General features: G+C 44.9%; 1 protein-coding gene across 1 annotated transcript in view; it reads left to right on the forward strand.

The window, feature by feature from the left end:
- VPS53 (VPS53 subunit of GARP complex) overlaps window positions 1-19,519 on the forward strand; it is a 124,277-nt gene that overhangs the window by 54,611 nt on the left and 50,147 nt on the right. The window contains exons 11-13 of the mRNA XM_082859861.1: window positions 992-1,133; window positions 11,649-11,750; window positions 17,997-18,091. Coding sequence (XP_082715987.1) covers window positions 992-1,133; window positions 11,649-11,750; window positions 17,997-18,091 — 339 coding nt within the window. The remainder of the gene's footprint in view (window positions 1-991; window positions 1,134-11,648; window positions 11,751-17,996; window positions 18,092-19,519) is intronic.

A 19,519-nucleotide genomic window follows, 5' to 3' on the forward strand; every position in this document is an offset into this window, starting at 1 on the left:
CTGTACATTCTTTCTGGTGGTGGTTTTCAGAAGCACATTTGCCACTGGATTTAGATAACCTTTTTGTACTGATTCAAGGTTAATTGTGGTTATGACTTTCTAAGTCCTGATTAGCAAAGAAAGAGTGAATTCCTTGAGAAATTGATAAATAATTCGCGTTAGCCTCCAGTTCAGTGACTTGCAAAATTCGTTTTCTGTGAAAAATGAAGTCCGCAGGAGACTGGGAGTACCCAAAAGCCAACACATCTGCTGCTATTGTGTCAGCTAATGGCAGTGTTGCTGCCAAGCTTTCATTATTCGAATTTTGGCTAAAATCCTACAGATACATAATTGTTAAATAAATTCAGAGACTCTTTATTTGGTTTTTGTCACTTATTTATGAGGAAAGATGACCCATAGCTCAGTACTTACTAAGAACTCTTGTGTTACTGCTCCCTTACCACTTAACATTCCGAGACGGGACACTTGAGTGTCACGTGAGCTTCACAGGCAGGAACCACCCAGACATGTACATGTCACTTTTCACATGGGGATTCCCGTCTCTCACGTCTCTTTCCAGGGCTCCTGCTGTATGGTGGAAGAGGTGATTATTGAGCTCTCTGGAAAAGGGAGGGCTTTGTAATTCAGTACTTAATGACTTGTGAAATTGTATAGAATATATGCATTTTTATAAAATACTGAGTAAATGCTTCATATATATTATTAACAAATTATTGAAAAGTTTAAAGATAAAAATTGTAGTACCCATGTAAACAAATTGATGTCCATAATCCTTGAGGTTTTTTTTTTGACTAGTGGATAATTTCATCTTAAAATTGTTACTTAGGATATGTATTTCTATTCCCTGGGCATTAAACTTAGTTAGTGATAGATGTCAGGTTTTGAAATGACCACATACTTTTTTTTTTATAATATACGCTAAAGCCACTTACTTTGTCTTATCTTGAATGATCAGTTTGTTTGACAACATTCCTATATCTTTAATTTGAAGGACAGAACTGGCCAAGATCATGCGTACCAGAGCTAAGGAAATTGAAGTGAAATTGCTTCTCTTTGCTATTCAGAGAACGACTAACTTTGAGGGGTTTCTTGCAAAACGCTTCTCCGGGTGTACCCTGACAGATGGAACTCTGGTAAGACGGTCCTAAGGGAGACTGGACCAGGAAATCAGTGGCCTGGGTGGGTGGGCTTCACTTCAGTCTTTCACACTGTGGTGGTTCCATCCATTGGCTCAAGTGCTTAATCCCCCATCCCAGGGATTTTGCTGAATTTGTGCAAATAGTCATACAGGATACTCTGTATGGATTTATTGTTTGTCTATTATGCAGTACTTCATGTTCCTAGAATGTCCTGTCATCATTTTGTCTAAGGATAGGCCCCATTTTAAAGACTAGTAATTCTGTGAGTCACAGAGGCCTCACTTATTCAGTCACAAATACCTTATTACATTATCAACTCTTGAGTTTTATTACAATTAGGATATGTTTAGAGGAAATGTACCAAGAAAGAGGTGAACTGCAGCCTTAAAAGCAGAAAACGTTGGTGATTTCTACAGTGTTCATCACTGAAGAATAGTTAAATAAAATGTGGTAAATTCATGCTGTGGAATAGGTATAGCAGTTTGAAAGTGGTAGAATGGGGGATAGATCTAGATGTGCTGTCATAGAAAGAAAACCTCTCACATATATTAGGTGCAAAATGTAAGCTGCAGCCCAGTATATATGGTATAATTCCATTTGTGTGAGAAGCATGTTTATATATGTAAATAGGTAAGAAAAAGGTCTGGAAATGATAACAGTGGATGGATGTCTCTGGGGAAAGGAGATTGGAGTGAGACTAGGTAGAGAAGCAAAGAATTTTTTTTTTCATTTTATTCTGGTAATTCGTTTGAATTTTTCTTATAAAAATGCATTTACATACTTTTTAAACATTGCTTTTACATAGTCTAACAACGTTATTTTTCAATTTTTTTTAAATGAGGGAGATGGCCCAAACAGTGACTTCCAAACTTTCTCCCCTCCCCCTCCCTCCCCTCCCCCTCCCCTCCCCCTCCCTCCCCTTCCCCTCCCCTTCCCCCCCTCCCCTTCCCCTCCCCTTCCCCCCTCCCCCTCCCCCTCCCCTCCCCCTCCCCTCCCCCTCCCCCTCCCTCCCCCTCCCCCTCCCCCTCCCTCCCCTCCCCCTCCCCTCCCCTCCCCTCCCCTCCCCTCCCCTCCCCTCCCCTCCCCCCTCCCCTCCCCTCCCCTCCCCCTCCCCTCCCCTCCCCCTCCCCTCCCCCTCCCCTTCCCCCTCCCCCTCCTCCTCATTCCTTTTTTTTTAACATAAATTTATTTATTTATTTATTTATGGCTGTGTTGGGTCTTTGTTTATGTGCGAGGGCTTTCTCTAGTTGCGGCGAGCGGCGGCCACTCTTCATCGCGGTACGCAGGCCTCTCACTGTCGCGGCCTCTCTTGTTGCAGAGCACAGGCTCCAGACACGCAGGCTCAGTAGTTGTGGCGCATGGACTTAGTTGCTCCGTGGCATATGGGATCCTCCCAGACCAGGGCTCGAACCCGTGTCCCCTGCATTGGCAGGCAGATTCTCAACCACTGCGCCACCAGGGAAGCCCTCATTCCTTTTTTAATTGAAGTATAGTTGATTTACAGTGTTGTGTTAGCTTCAGGTGTACAACAAAGTGATTCATTTATACATATATGTATTCTTTTTCAGATTCTTTTCCATTATAGCTTATTACAAGATATTGAATATAGTTTTCTGTGCTATACAGTAGGTCCTTGTTGTTTATTTTATATATAGTAGTGTGTATCTGTTAATCCCGTATTCCTAATTTATCCCTCTCCCTCTCTTTTGCCTTTAGTAACCATAAGTTTATTTTCAATGTCTGTGAGTCTAAACTCTTTCTTCTAACAAGCTGTAATGTGGGATCCACACAGAATAAGAGCTCACAGTTTGGGAACCTCCACTGTGTATCTCACACTGTGCCAGGTGCGTTTGCCTGCAGTCCATCACTTTGCTTCATCAACTGTAGGAAATACGCATTTGAAACGTACTCGAGGTCACACAGCTAATAGGCACATATGGAAAACTCTGAGCTATTGTGCTTGAAGCAGGGGCAAGGTGGATATTGGGCCTAGAGCGCCTTTCTGTTGCTCACCTGTCACCTCTACTTTCTCTGGCCCCCACCCTGCCAGTCATAAAATCCTGGGACCTCACTGGAATCCCCTCTTTGCCTCCCCCCAAGACCTGCCCCAGAGTAGGCACGTAAGGAGCTGGTCCCTCAGGGCAGTGGGCTGAAGCGTGGTGATGGCAGCGCTTAGTTTTAAGGCAAGACCATAAAACCCTGTCCACTCAGGGCCACGCGTGACCTCATTAAAATAAAATGTGGGGAACCACAAAGCACTCTTTCCATACTTAACAAATAAAACTACATACATATACAGATACATGGACGCTCCTCTGCTTGTTAACTCATGTTCAAAATGGATTTCTTCTTATTAACAAGGAAAAGAAAAATAGTACATGAGACAAATGAAAGTGCCCTTAAAGAAAATGCAAATCCCAAAGGCAGCAGGTCCCACAGATGCTGTGGAAAGAAGCTTGTGTCTCTCCTGAGAAGTATTGGGTTGACTGCAGCACCCACCTGATGTCCTCACGCTGGGGCTCCTCTCCTCCCTGCCCGAGCTGTGCTTTTGGGCTGGCTTCCAGCAGAGACTCGTGTGGCTCTGGTTCAGCCCTCCAGGGATCTGCCTGGGGACCAGGCGGTTTGAGCGTTGAGCACAGGCCCCAGCTGGGTGTGCCGCCTGCGTCACACGGCTCCCCGCCGGGCAGGGTGGGTAGTGCACGGGGTTGGGCTCCGGGAGCCAGTAGTCCGGCTCACTGTTCAGGAAATGTGTCCCGTGAAGAGTGCTTGAATCACAGCACTCCTAAACACCTGTTTTGAGCCATTCCTCCCTTCCTTTGGCTGGGCCCTTCTTCCTAGTGATTTTGGTTTTACATTTCGGGAGCTCTAATGTCACAGGGGAACGAATGGCCGGCCCTGTGGTACCTGATGACCAGGAGACCTTGCAAACTCGGGGCTGTCCTGGGACACGTCAGGTCTCACCTGTGCTAGGAAATGCCCCAAAGGTCAAAAGATCTAGAGTAATGTGGGCTGGGAAGACCCCCTCTACACCAGGTGAGGCTACTGTGCAGGGTAACCACGTAGAGACCATGAAAAACAGGCAGGAGCTGAATGTAAGTTTGCAAAGACAGCGCTTTTTCTGTGGAAAACTGGTATAGGAATGTCAAAGCAGCAGTTGGTCAGCTGTTAACCAACTTCTGTCTGAGGGAGGAGACGGCTGGAGGCACCTGTTCTTTGGGGCAGCCCAGCCCCTCCACTCTCACCCGCTGCCAGGGCCACGCTCCTGGGCTGCAGCCTTCCATCTCCTGGGGGTGCTGCGCTCTGCGGTGCCGCTCATGGTCACTAGGAGCCCCTGAACCTTTCCCACCAATCCCTTCCTTTCTGGACTTCTGGTTTTGAAATTTTCTGGCATAATTGATTTACAGAGATGTCCTCCAGTTGCTCAGCTGTTGGTTGCCTCTCCTATAAAGTTTGCAGAGAGTTTCAGGTTACAGATCCTTGGCCAGGAAATCCTGCTGAGCCAGGAGCTTTTCATTCATCCCTCCAGTTGGTCAGCTGTCTTCTGTACAGACTTCTCCAAGTCACTCAACGTCTTTAAGTCAGCTCTTCCCTCAGACTGTTCTTTGTCACAGTTATCGTGACCCAGTGATCATTCTGCATTTTCCAAGTCCTGACCATGGCTGCTCCATAGCCTGTGAGGATTTTCCCTTAAAGATTAGTTTCTAGAAAGGCAACAGAACTCCTCTGGCCTCTTCCACAAGGCAGGCCAGGTCTTAGAGAATTGGTTCACTGCAGCCCTGCTGTGGGGAGATGTGAACGCCGTGCTTCTCACTGTCGTTGATGTTCACTCTGACCCTGGTCCTGCCAGCACCTTGCTGTAGGCAGTTGGGACCACACCTTCATCAGTAGCCTGTAAGCCTCAGCATCAGGGACCCCGATGGATTTAGTCATGACCACTGACCATGCTCCCAACAGACAGTGTTGGGAAGAGGCTGGCCTGGCCTGGGCCAGGAGGGCCACCTGGCCTGATGGCCATGCTAGCTGCTGGATACCCCACCTGAAGACTGGCTGCCCCTTGTCTCCTCCCCGTCGTGCCTTGATCCCAGGATATACCTTTTGGAAAATCTTTTGTGGTCACCATTTTGTTTCAGGGTATCAGAACTGCAAAATGAACCAGAGTATATCATAATACCCTTTAACATATGCCAAATTTCATAGAAAGTTAGCAGATTCCTTGGAAGATTATAGAGCAGATAAGAAGTCAGCCAAGGAGCCAAGTTGACCAGAGACCCTCCCAGGCCTGTGCCCTTCCCCGTCTTCACTTTATCACTCAGGTCCTTTTAAGACCCTTGGTGACTGATTGACAGTCAAACAATGAGGGTGAGCTTGAGAGGGGACAGGCTCACCTGCAAAGACCTTCCTAACTGATCCATGCGATGCATCATCTTTTGCTCTTTTTTTGACAGATGCTCTTTGACATCTGTAGAAATCTAGACTGAAAGAGTCTTAAGGACAGGGCTTGTTTTGTTTTTTACTATTCCAGCCCCAACAAGCTTATAACACCCTGTGCTTAACTGTTACTGGAGGAAGGGAGTGGCCAAGCCTTCTAACTAATTGCCTAAACTCCTGACCCTTTAGGAGGGATTTAAAATAGTCTGTAAATTAAGGGACTTCCCTGGCAGTCCAGTGGTTAGGGCTCCACACTTCCAGTGCAGGGAGCATGGGTTCGATCCCTGGTTGGGGAACTAAGATCCCACATGCTGTGCTGCACGGCCAAAAAAAAAAAAAGTCTGTAAATTAAAATGCCTTGAAATTAAAAGCAAATGTCTAGGTATGATTTAACTATGCCCACGTGCATTATTAGGGACTCGACGATTAGATTTAAGGTTAAACATTATATTCAGCCTCTATGAAAGCACTGAAGTGAAAATCACCTTAAAATGGTGAATTTTATGTTAATTATATCACAATTTTAAAATACCAAGGGTTTTAGAAAATATTGTCTGAGTTTAGTTATAAATCATCTTCATGTTTCAGGTAATTTGTTTACCAAAAAGAGAGACGGAGGGAGAGTAATACATGCTTGTTAAAGCTCAAATAAATTCTAAAAGAACAATCTCTTCTTTCTCAATTACTCTAAATCCCTCTCCCCAGAGATGTGCACTGTTTAACAACTTGGGGTATAATTTGAGACTCTTCCAAGCATACACGTGCACACGCGCACACGCGCGCGCACACACACACACACACACACACACACACACTGGGTTTTTTGGTTGTTTGTTTTACAAAAAAACAGACAATGTTGCCCATGTGTCTGAAGAGGACTTTATTTAGTGCTTCTCATGTGATCAGCATTTATCCACAAGTGTTTTTCAAGCTCCGTCTTGGTGCAGGGCCTTGGGAAAAGATGAAAAATTGAATCAGACAGGTGCTTATGTTCTATTAGGAGAAAGAAACCTATGCATAACTGTCACAACATAAGATATGAACATGGTGGTACCAAGAACAAAAGAGGGGTTCCAGTGATGTTAAACCAGGTGCAAATAGTCCTGTACTTACTGTCCTATCAACTGAAGCCTCCAAGCCATCTCTTTAAGAACAGATCAGGAACTGGGCTGGAGTAAAGTGTTTATGGAATGAGAAATGCAGAAATTGTGGAACTTTCACCTCATAATGAAAGCTCTCTCCTCCAGAGAAAGGAAATAGATTCATCTTAAATTTCAGAATTCCTTCTTTGATCATTTGAAGTGTCCAGGTAGGCCTCAGAAAGGCATGTGTGCAGGCAGACCCAGGTATGGATGTACTACTGACTAAAGCCTGACCATCTCTTCCCAACAGTAAATTAGACAGCTTGGCTGGCCTGCGGCCCTTGTGGTTCTGAAGGTGGGTGTGGGGAGTCCCATGTGGTTTAATTAGTAGGAATTAACTTGCCGAATGAAGAATTTTTCCTTCCTGTATGGACTTGAAATCAACTGTCATCATAGCAAAAAGAATGAATCCTTTTAAAATTGGAAAGTCGGTCATTTCTCGGCAAATTTTTGGTTTCACTTAGCAGCCCCAGAGCTCATGGAATGTGTCATTTGAGTTCTTTCAAATCTAAACCTAACCTTGTAATTCTCTGTGGGCTCTGACAGCCGCAGAGCAGGAATGAGAAGCATGGTCTGGTTGGCTCCGCCTGGGGGGCCCTTGCACAGAAGGCTGAATTGTGCCGGTGATGGCTCCCTGCAAAGACTTGTTCTTTTATCACAGCAAATCAATCTGAGCAGTAACATGGCCCCTAAATAGCAGAGTCTATGTCCACCCCTCAGGGTTTTATAATATAACATTTGCCAGTAGGATGGTGGTACAGGCGTTACTTTGAAGGCTTCATTGGAGACTAGGGGAGAAGGGTGAAGCCTTGTAATTTGATGGGTGCATTGCTTACATTTCCTGGAGAGCTCCCAAAGAGACGGTATAGTAGGGACAGGATCTCACTTGTGATTAAAAAGAATTCTTTTTGTGAGTCTTCGAAGTCCTGTGCTCCCCGCTTTTTCCCTCCGGAGAGTTGCTTCACTGAGAGAGGCACAGCCATGGTTCTGCCTTCGTGACTTGCCCACCCCGATTAAACACTAACGACAGCCCCCATGTGCTGAGCTTCCGCTATGAGCTGACCGTTGTGTGAAGCTGCTCTATAGACATGCTTTGCGTGCGTTACTTCATTAATTCTCATGACAGCTCTGTGCAGCGGGTGTTGATATCCCTCCACATTGCAGCTAGAAGGACTGAAGCGTGGAGAAGTTAAGCCACATACCCAAGCGGTAGAGCCTGGGTGCGAACCCAGCCCCGTCCCTCAGTCAGTGGTTGCACCAGCCACACAGTTGCTCGGGCCAGAAAGCGCACGACTCTCGATTCCTTTCTTTTCTTCCTCCTCATATCCACCCTCTCACCAAGTCCTCTTGACTCTCTCTCCTAAAGGTGCCCCAGGTCTGGCCACTTTTTTCCATCTCCACAGCTCTAGCTTAGCCCACTCCCACATCAGCCCCACCTGGCACGCTGCAGCAACCTCTTCACACTCTAAAACTGAATCCTACCGCTGCCCTGTTTAAAACCCCCAGTGACTGCCCAGTTGCCGTGAGAAGAAAACCTAACCTTTCCCACGGCCCACGACAGGCTGTGTGATTGGGTCCTGGCTGCCCCGCCCCCTCCCCCTGTCCTACTTTCATTCCAGCCTTTGCATGGGATCCCCCTGGTGAGAATGCTCTTCTCCAGATCTTTGCCCGGCTGGCTCCTTCTCCTCATTCAAGTCTCTGCTCAAAAATCCACTCCTCACAGGGGCCCTCTCGGATCACCATATGAAGAAGCCCTTCCCCAGCCTCACCCACAGCCCAGCCCAGTTCCTACATTGTATTTTCATCACAGTGCCTCCCTTCTTTATCTTGCTCACTGCTGCATCTCCGGTGCCTAAGAGTGTGCCTGGAGCTGAGCAGATGCTCAGCACAGGACTATGGAATGGATGGCGTCACGTGCTGGTCCCTTTGCCTAGAAAGCCCCGGCCATCCCGTGCCCCTCCCACACTGAACTGTGGAGCATCCTTCAGTTCTGGCTCAAACGTCGTTTCCTCAGGGAAGTTTTCTGTGACCCTCTGTTGCATCCTTTCGTCACCTTTGCTTTTCCTGAAAATAATCACATATGCTTGTGTGATTATTTGGTTAGAGTCTGTCTCTCCCACCTGACTGTAAGCTCCCTGAGGGCAGAGGGTGGTCCACCTTGCTCCCTGCTTTCCTCGTCGTGCCCAGCACATCCCTTTGTCGAATGGGTGAATGGAGGAGTGAATCCCTTTTCTGGTATCAGCTTGGTCCCCTGTTGGAATGTGTGTGCCTGAAATGAACAAGAAGTTCCTGAGTGCCCCTGACTCCCTGGTAATCTCATCAGTATGTGACTAGAGAGAGACTGCGGGAATAGGAAAGACACCTTTCCTTTTGGGAATCTCCTGACCCGCTGACACCAACAAGTAGCCCACATTATACTGCCTGAAATGTTGCTCTGCTTTTTCAGTGTTGCCTTTTATGTTTCCTTCTTAGTACTTATGTCCACCCATTGGATACCCCACCGGTGAGCATGGAGCCCAGGAACACCCTCAGTCCACTTCACCAATGTCCCCTTTTTGTCATATTTCCAGTAACACATTGTTTTTAAAATGAGGCCCACCTGTAAATAATTGTGAGACGTTATTATCAACCCTGGTAGACCTAGCAATAGATGAGGAACGTTTGGTTCAAAAATTCATATCCTGTTTCTGTGGCTGAATGATTTTGAACAAAGCTTTTCACTTCAGTTGCTGGCTTGCTCTTTACACGTTCAAAGGACTGAAAGACTCAGAATCATAGAGATTCAGCTCCTCAGTATGATCCCCAAACCCACTGTTGAGCCAGTGGGTTCAGGAATCCAGTGCTACTAACTAATTTAACTTGTTGTTGAAGCTTAGATTCCCTTTCTCACCCTCACCCTAAAATACCAGCAACCCTCACAGTGACAACTAAAACTTAGAAATATGGCTTTCAAAGAAACATTTCTAAAAATATCCTAATTTTGAAAATGAATGTCAATTGCTTTACATTTATAAGGATTTTTTTTCCATATCAGGCAAAGAAGCCAAAGTTCGGAGTGTATACATTTGAAATGTTTGCTGGGTTCTTAGACCATATTGTTTCTCCAGAGGATACCACAAAAATCATTGTCCTACTGCTGATTACCTAGAGCTAATACATTAATCACAGGGCTTTCTTCATACCCCAAGGCTCTGTCTAGCTACATAATAGCGTCCAAGTGTTGGGGCCAAGAATTAAGTAGTTGACATGAATGTAAGTGGAATTGTCTTAAAGCCTAAACCAGACACAGGTGTGGTTTTTGTTTTTGTGTTTAAGTTTTATTTTTCTGGGTTGTTTGTTTTGTTCTTTTTTTTTTTTTTTCTTCTTCCTTTCTTTCTTTTTTGGTAATATCTTCAGCTGATGTCCTGGCACTTGACAAAGTCATTCACACACTGTGGTCCATCTGCCTTCCCTCTTGGCGTAGGGATTAGTTCAAGCTGCTCCACTGATATATGCTCAAATGTCATAAGTACTTTTAGAAGCTCCTCTCCACCCAGCTTCTTGTCTCTAGAGAGTCATTCCTTTCCCCTTCCCCTCTTCCCCAGCACCAGCCAGTCCCTTTTATCCTGCTTGTCCACTTAGTTCCCTTTCTGCTAGAACTCCCAGCTCCCTGGCATAAATAACATCCTGAGGTAGAATTTGTAAAAAATTCCAAAGATCTGCCTCGATTCTGTTGTCATATTGGACTCATCATCGGTAATATGTATCACGTGCTTCTCCTAGGGTTTCACATGCTTTATCACATTTAATCACTCAAGTAGTCCTGTAACTCTATCCTCCTCATTCAGCAGATCCGGCCGCCGGGGCTCAGAGAAGCTAGGCGGTTTGGCCAGCGCAGCAGCTTTGGGGCTAAAAACCCACATCTCCTGCCTCCAGCTTTCCCGCTAGCCCAAGGTCCCACTCGATGACATCTTTTGAAAGAATGGTCGCATTCAGGAGCTGGGGAGTAACTTCTCTCAAGATTTTATTGTGGTTGTTGTAATGAGACTTATTTGGGACGGGACTTCTCTCTATAATCTAGAACACAAAAGATTAGCTCTATAGTATCTTTTTAAAAATTTTTTTTTTTTTTTTTGTCTGCGTTGGGTCTTCGTTGCTGCGCACGGGCTTTCTCTAGTTGCGGCGAGCGGGGGCTACTCTTCGTTGCGGTGCGCAGGCTTCTCATTGCGGTGGCTTGTCTTGTTGCGGAGCATGGGCTCTAGGCACGAGGGCTTCGGTAGTTGTGGCTCACGGGCTCTAGAGCACAGGCTCAGTAGTTGTGGCGCACGGGCTTATTTGCTCCACGGCATATGGGATCTTCCCGGACCACAGCTCGAACCCGTGTCCCCTGCATTGGCAGGCGGATTCTTAACCATTGCGCCACCAGGGAAGTCCTACAGTTTGTTCTTGAATTCAAACCCATCTGGCATTTTGACTCATTCATATTTATGAAGACCTATGACATGCCAGACACCAGAGATAGAAACAAGACATGTGATTCCTGCTGTCACAGAAGCTAGTGGGGAGAAGACAAATAAATGAGCGGTTGTGGTATTTTAGTAAATACCTGGGTAGGGGACATACCGGGGTGATGGGAGCGTGTGACTGGGACTTACAACCCAGACTTGACAGGTGAGAAAGGCTTCCCAAAAGAGGGGACTTCTGACTTGAAGACTGAAGGATGATGGAGAATCTTAGGCAGCTTGGGATTGGGGTTGGGTGGGCAGTAAGGTTTCAGGAAGAGGAAGAAGCAGTGTGAAGGCCTGGAGGTGAGAATGTGGTCCAGGTTGTCTCAGTTTTTGCTCATTAGATCAGATTTCATGATGTAGCTGTTGGAGAGACTTGGAAAAAGCAGATCAGTGGGGAAAGCTACTGACCACGCTCAGAAAATACCTATCTGTTTCTCACATCTAATCAACAGAAAAAACTCGAGTCTCCACTCGCATCCACCAATCCCTTCCTAGAAGATGAGCCGGCACCAGAGATGGAGGAACTGGCGATGGAAAAAGGAGACGTAGAGCAAGTAAGTCTGGTTTGCATTCCCCTGTGCAGCCTACCTAATGTTTGTTTCTGGAAATGGGTCTGCTTGCTCTAAATGTGATCCCTTGGCTGTTGACTACATTCAGAGACTACAACCTTGGTGGTCTTTATAGAAGGCCTTGCTCTGAAAGTGCATTTAGAAACCGGAGTGAAGGAGCAGCCCTTCCTGCCCCACCCCTGGGCTCCCGAATGGCACACCGGCCTTAGCAACGCGGCCAAGCTTAATTAATTAGCCCATGTGGTGGGGCAGCAGAACTCTGCCCTGCCTCCTTCATCATCTCCCAAGCTTGTCAGCTTAGCTTTCCATTGTCCCCTGATCTGGTCTGGTGATGACATGGGTGACTGAAAGATCCCGGGTGAAGTTAGCAGCACCGTCAGCCAGGAGAGGTCTCTGCCCAGCATAAGCCGAGCACCTTAGTCTGGAAGCTGGTGGAGAGGCCTGGAAACACCATGGTGACCAATGGCATATTTGGAGAGTTACTTTGCAGAGCACACCAGCACTTTCATTTCCTTCAGCTTTTTCTGTCCAACTCTAAATTTCCTCCCCCTTCATCCCACAGAATGGTGTTTTTGTTTCACTGCCATTTTATGGTGAGAGAGCTTAGAGCAATAAATCAGGACTTTTCCTGTCTGGATTAGTGATCCTTCTTTTTAATTTTCTACACTTGGCTGCTAGAGGATTATTTTATGGTATTGTTTTTGCTCCAGACATCACCGAAAGGGAGGCCTACTGGGAAGAGCAGCTCTGGGAAACCCGTAGCCACGCACTTTGCAGTTAACCCTGCATTCCTAGCATGGGGAGGGTAGGTGTACAATCCTGGCAGGAGCCAAGAGAGCAGAGTTTCCAGGAGCAGTTCTGAAGTGACGTCATCAAATGTGTCTGATCCATCGATTAAATAATTATAACAACATGGATGCCTCACATGTTCATGGTGCTTTATGGTTTAAAAGTCCTTTCCACGCTTTTTTCCCTTTCATCCTCACAATGCCTGCCTTTCCTTTTATAGGATTTTATATGGGAGCTGCAGGTTAAGTGACTAGCCCAGGGTTACACAGTTTGAAAGTGGAGGAGCTGAGACCAGAAGCTAGGTCTAGAAGTCAGAGACTAGAATTCCTTTTCTGGCGTTCTTTCTATTACATCGGTGATGTCTCCCTGAAAAGTGGAGGACATAGAAATGCATCCCGTGAATAAAAGTGAATGGATAAAACTGAAGGGATACCTTGAGGCCGTATCCCAGAGATCTATGGGATTAGACGTAATTGATTTAAAGCCATCATATCAGCTAGGCTGGGAGAAAACAAAAGATTTCTTCTAACTAAAGAAATGCGTCTCTCACATTTTGGGAGGAAGGACTGGGGTGGGAAAGAAGACTCTGGGTGTGGAGCTCATCCTTCCCATGTATCCTCCACCCGCGCCTGGCACCTGCACCCTCTGAGCTGGCCTTCTGTAGCTGGGACGTTTTCAGGGCCCTCATGTCTCCCCAGTACAAGTGGCTGCCATTGTCATGTCCAGAACTGTGCAGCTGAACACTCAGATGCTGCCGTGAAAAGTCATCCCTTCCGCTAGTCATCTCTGGATATTAGTAAACTGGATTATGATAGCCCCCATTAGCTACAAAATCAGTTTTTCCAGGTAACATATGATTTTTCTTTCTTGTGGAACTTTTTACTCGTCTTTTAAGCTTGAGGTTACTGTCTTAAAGACAAAGACCTGCTCATTCTAAGGACACAGAACACAGGCACACGGGGTAAAGCAGAGTCACGTGATGGGGAAGGTGCCAGACTCTGGTTTGCCGTTAGCTGCCCCATGACCTTAGGTGGGTTTTTACTCTCTCTGGACTTCCCTCGCTTCTCCACGTGTAGAGAGCCAGTGGTTCTCCAGCTGTATTCCTTGGTGCCCTGTCAGATGTCCCTGTGGGGAGTTGGGATGAGACCAGGGCCCCAAGTCCCTCCAAATACAGCAGTTCTGTTTTGAGTCACTTTTTTCATGGACTTCCAGATAAAATTGCTTTTGGATCAGGGGTTCTAGGTGTGTTCAAAAAGAGAGTACTGAAAACCCCGGGACTAAATGATCCACCCACAGCTTCACGGGCTATTACTTGTTAGTAATAAAACTTACACGTCAGTGAATGACTCCTCAGCTGCCATCCCGACCTCCCACCACCTCCCCAGCACCTGTCCCACTTGTGGTTGATGATGTGGGAGCTCAGGGCCCCCCTTTTCCCAGCCACTCGCTGGCTTCTGGAGCTGGGCGCACAGGAAGATGAGGAGCCAGGTGGGGCGCTCAGGACAAGCCCACAGTGCACTAGCGGCAAGCTCGGCCGCAGGTGGCGGGAGGCCCCAGTAGTTGTCCTGGGTTACCCAACCCACTGCATCACTGCAGTTAGCAGACGGGTGGCCCTCGAGGTGAGGGTCGCTCCCTGTGCACCACTGCAGTTAGGCTCTGGAGAAGGGAGCGTGAACTTGAAAAGAGCTATTTAGTTTGAACAATCAGTTGCCACCATGTTCCTGATGATTAAAAACTGGCATCTGAAGAGGGACTGAGGGTACTCTAAGAGTATAAAAGGAAGAGAGAAGAAATAAGGAATTTCTGGTTTTAAAATGTACCCTTCTGGTGATCCGAGCAGTTAGATTTAATCTGTTTACACTGGATAGTAATAAAAGGAAATGGGACCAGCTGCAGACCTCCTTACTGTGACAACAGTAACCTTTTATTATTCCATCAAACTCCAGGAGGAAATAGCTTAAACATCTGCAGCTTTTGGACAGAATTCACACACTCCCAAATCCAGCCTGAGTGCTACTGCTAAATGACTTAGTATATTCTTTAAGCTGAGAAGCAACCCTTTGGGGAGCTGGACGGTACAAAGGGAGACACCAGTATGAGCCGAAATTCCAGCCCATTTCATCTAAATATGAGCACGGCTATGAGGCAGCCAGAGGCAGGAGGCAGCCCTGTGGAAAAAAAGAAAACAGGAAACTTCAGGCAATCCCTCCCATTGTTCCCCTCTTGCTTCCAACTCACGTTGAAAACACTGTAAGAGGACAGAGAGCCATGGCGACAGGGCCCTCCTCACTGCCAGGAGTGCCGTTAGCGGGCAGAGGCTGGGCGGAGCGGACTCCCCTGTGGGGACGGGGGTCGGGCCACCTGCACTGTCTGGTTGTGCGGCTCTCTGAGCCACATCCAGAGGGTTCTGTGGGGACTCATCAAGCACGGGGCCTCTGGGAGACTGATCAAGATGAGTTTGTTGGAATATCATGTAGTCATTTTCCTTAACCATTAGAATCTATGTTTTATACTAAATGAGCTCTTCAGACTTATCCATACATTTTTATCATGTATCACTTTTGTACATACATAAAAAGGAAAATATAAGCAAAATAAATAGGTTAAGATATTCCCAAGACTTCTTCACATTCAGAGTCTAACTCTGCTGAACCACTTAAAAAAAAAACAACTTTTTATTTTGAAATAATTATAGACTCATAAGAAGTTGCACAGAGAGGTCCTGGGTACCCACTTCTCAGCTTCCCCCAGTGCTGACGGCTAACATAACTATAGGGCATTATCAAAACCAGGACGTTGGCTCTAACCCTGTTTTCACTCGGGCGTGGATGTCTGTGTTTCCCCACGGTGTGGTCCTCCAGGTCATCCGGAGTGTTGGTCATATGCCGTTTCTCAAAATGCTCCACTACTGTACCTGGGATTATCTGCCACGTTTTTTATTGTTATTTTAAACTTTTTTTCTTTTTTAATAATGTCAAACTTAGGGAGAGTTTTAAGAATATTACAAGGAACTCTCAACTATCTTTCACTTGGGTTCACCAGTTGTTACTATTTGCTACATTTACTTTTCCATTTCCTCCCCCCTCCCTCCCCCTCTCCCTCTCTCTTTCTCTCCCTCCCTCCCTCTCTCTCTTTCAGAACAAGTAAGTTTATAGGTATCACACCCTTTGCCTCTGAGTATTTCAGTATATATTTCCTTTTTTGGAAATATATTCGCTTAAAAAAGATTTTCACTTAAATTACTACAGATCAAAATCAGAAAACTTAACATTAGTACAATACTATTATCTCATTTACAGACTTATATAAATTTTATAATGTGATTCAAGAGTGATAAATTGAAACATTGTCAGTAGTTGGAAAAGTACACATAAATTAGTAGGTAAATAAAGCCAAATACAAAATACACATGTTGATTTAAAACATGACAACATTCTATATTATATAAACTCCCATTTATAATTTCCAGAAGCTATCCTACAGATATGTGAATATTTTTGTCAAGGGAAGAAAATATAAATAAAGGGAATAATTATAATATTTATGAAGATTCTATTTTAATTAATGAAAAGATATATGGCTATAGTGGCCATATTTTCCAGTTCTAAAATCAGGATATCTAATCCTACAGAAGTTATTCAGATTAAATCACATTTGTCTATTCATTTATCTGATCATCTTATTGAAAAGAATAGAATAATTTTTTTAAAAAGGTAACTGACTTGGAAAATGTAGAACAAATAGATAAGGACCATACCTTCACAACCATCATACTACATCATGGATCCCTCATTTTAAACTAATGGAAATGTGGAAAAACTCCTAAGGCATCTGTGAAATGAAGTGGGACTTTGAATCCAGTCAGTTTAAACTCAATGAACCTGAACTTGAGGCCTCTTACAGTCTCAGCCTAAGGCCTGACTTTGGCAGTGGCTTCTGGATGATAAGAGAAAATAGACCAGACTGTAGTTATTCTTAGGAAGAACCAGAGTTTCTTCAAATCCTGCAAAAAAAATTAAAGACATGGAACTCTTAGAAGGTGAAAAGGGAAGAGAGTTAAACATGAAATTAAATGGGATGTATCTGCAGTTGACATTTAATTTTTGGCGATCATTACCAGTTTTTACAGATGCTTTTAACCATTACAACGTTTTATTTGTTTTTAATTACTAGAAGAAGGTAATCATTTCTGTCTGTCATTAGGGGGCTTAGCTTTTCCTCTTTTTCTTAAAAGATATGAGCCATTCAATTCAACAGGTGTGCTGTGCGTGCCAATTTATATCCAGATTGTACTCTTGTATCAAGCCCAGCAGAGGCTCAAGGACCTCTGTCTATTTTCAGATACCAACAAACAGAAATAGATAGAATTGGCTTTTTTTTTAGGAACAGAAAGAAATATGTAGGAAGATCCTTGTTTATTTTTTAGATGTTTTGAAAGGGAATTTAAGTAGCAAATAATAGTTTTTAAATGCTTGCCTGCCCGGATGACCTTTTTATCAGTGGTTTCCCAGTTTCAGTTGGGGACCAGTACTGATCCAGGTTTTAGCTGGTGCAAGGCAAAAAAGAAAGACAAAACAGCCAGCCTGTGTGTCTATCTCTTTTTCTTTCTATCTGGTATAAGGTCACCAACTAACTGTCTTTTCTTGGGAAGGACGGCCTTTATGCGACTATTTTCTCTTATAAAATGTTTGGGTATAAAAGTTCTTTTAGGAACTTGTGGTTAGAGTAGAAAGTAACAAAATAAAAAGTTAGCAACCCTGTGTTGACCCCCTACTTTTCTTTTTTCTTATATTTGTTGGTGAAATTCAACAGTCTTAGGAAGCACCGCAAGACAGCAATGATCTACTAGAAAGAATTCTGGTTTAGGAGACAGGAAACTTCACCATGTGCCTTGAGGCAGGCTGCTAACACCCTCTGAGCCTCCCTTTCTTTAGGTGTAAAATAGCAGTAATAATTCCTATATTGAGGATTGTTTTGAGGAATAGATGAGATATTTCGTACCAAAGTGCTTGGCTCATAATAACAAGCAGTAAATGGAGGCTTTTACATAGCTGGATGGCGTGAAACCACTTTATATGTTCCAAAGCACGGCACAGCTCTGCGGTGCTGTTATTAGCTAGAATTTACATTTTGAAAACATCAGTCAGATGATGAAGAGCTTCCAAATTGAAAACGCATGTGTTATCAAAGTAGCAATAAATCTTTCACCGCACAGAGCACGTAAATGATGCCAACAAAGCTGGCTTATTGTTCACAAACTGGCATGACTCATAATACAGGACATAGTCTCAGTCTAGTTACGCTGAGTGCTTCTTATCTGTAAGTTGGGAGTGAACTTTGAAGGGATGTTTTCTTTGAAACTGCTTGAAAGTTTGCAAAGATGGCTCAAGTATAGGGTTTCTTTTTTCTTTTCTTCTTTTCTTTTTTTTTTTTCCTTTACAGCCCAAGAAGCCTAAAGCCCCAGACAATCCATTTCATGGCATTGTTTCCAAGTGTTTTGAGCCTCATCTCTACGTGTATATTGAGTCCCAGGACAAGTGAGTGATGAACGTTTTGCTGCCTTCTGCATATCTCGCTCCTTGGGTCAGGGCTGGGGCCTCACAAGGGCACAGCTCCTTCTAGAGGTTGAAGGAGGGACTTGGGGCACCCGTTACCCTCCCTGGAAACCTGTTAAGGATGTTTTTCGGCCTTTTGAGTGTTATCATGTATTGTGTCCATAAATCTCAGAAGCCTGAGTTTGACTCTAACAAGGTTCCAAACAGGTCCCAGCACATACTTCCCAGGTGGGCGCTGAGCCCCTATCCCACTCTGTATGTCAGCTCGTGAGCCTTTACAGTGTCAGGAGCTGGAAAGTGGAGAAAGAAAGCCTCATCTCTAATGTATATGTTTTCAAGTATAATTTGTTTTAACTTTTCACTGTGAAATCATTTAGACTTACCAAAAGGTTTTAAAAAGCTCTCATATACCCTTCGCCCAGAGAAATGTTAACAGTTTACATAACCGCAGTTATCAAAACAGGAAGGTATCCTTCTCCCACGAATGTCCTTTCTCTGGTCCAAGATTCAATCATGCATTTAGTTGTCAGGTCTCTTTAGGCTCCGTTAAGCTGGAATAATTCCTCAGTCTTTTCTTTGTCTTTCATGACCTTGACACTTTTAAAGAGTGTTTGACCAGCTATTTTGTCCAAAGCCCTCAGTTTCTGTTTGTGATGTTTCCTCTTGATTAAATCAAGGTTATGCATTTTGGGCAAGAATACCACAGGGGTGACACTGTGTCCTTCTCAGAGCCCAGTGCGTGATGTCAGGAGGCATCTCACCTGGATTTGCCCTGTTGTTGCTGAGGTTGACCTTGACCACTTGCTAAAGTGATGTCTGCCAGCTTTCTCCCTGTGAAGCCACTATTTTTTGCTCTGTAATTCATAAGTATCTTGCAGCGGGGGGGGGGGGATACTTGGGGACTATGTAAATATCCCATGTCTCATCATACTTTGCCCGCTCATTTTTCACATCCCTTGACGATTCCTGCCTGAAACAATGATTACTGTAGTGTTTGCCAAACGACGGTCTGTTTCTGTCATTTCTGCTGTATTTACTCATTAGGGTTCTACTATAAGGAAGAGCTTCCCCTTCTCCCCCACTTGTTGATTTGTTTGTTTTTTCCTGTTTGGGCCGATGTGTTATATTTTCTTTGATGAATTATCATCTATTTAACATATGTGCTTTTTACAGAGGGGCTCCAGAAAATGTTTACAAAGCAGCCCACTGCAGCCGGGTTCCCTCACAGCCAGAAGAGTATGGTCATGTTCCAGTATCCATTGTTCATGCAAAGGACAGAGATCCCTCTTCATCCCTGAATCTCTGTCCACAGCCAGAGCAACTGTGGAAGGCCCTTCCATGCCGGAAGGCACATTTTGGAAAGGCCCAGTTTCTGGAACAGGCCGAACTGACCAGAGACAGGCTGGTCCG

Source organism: Leucopleurus acutus (genome assembly GCF_964270905.1).
Source record: "Leucopleurus acutus genome assembly, chromosome: 19".
In the NCBI taxonomy this organism is placed as follows: domain Eukaryota; kingdom Metazoa; phylum Chordata; class Mammalia; order Artiodactyla; family Delphinidae; genus Leucopleurus; species Leucopleurus acutus.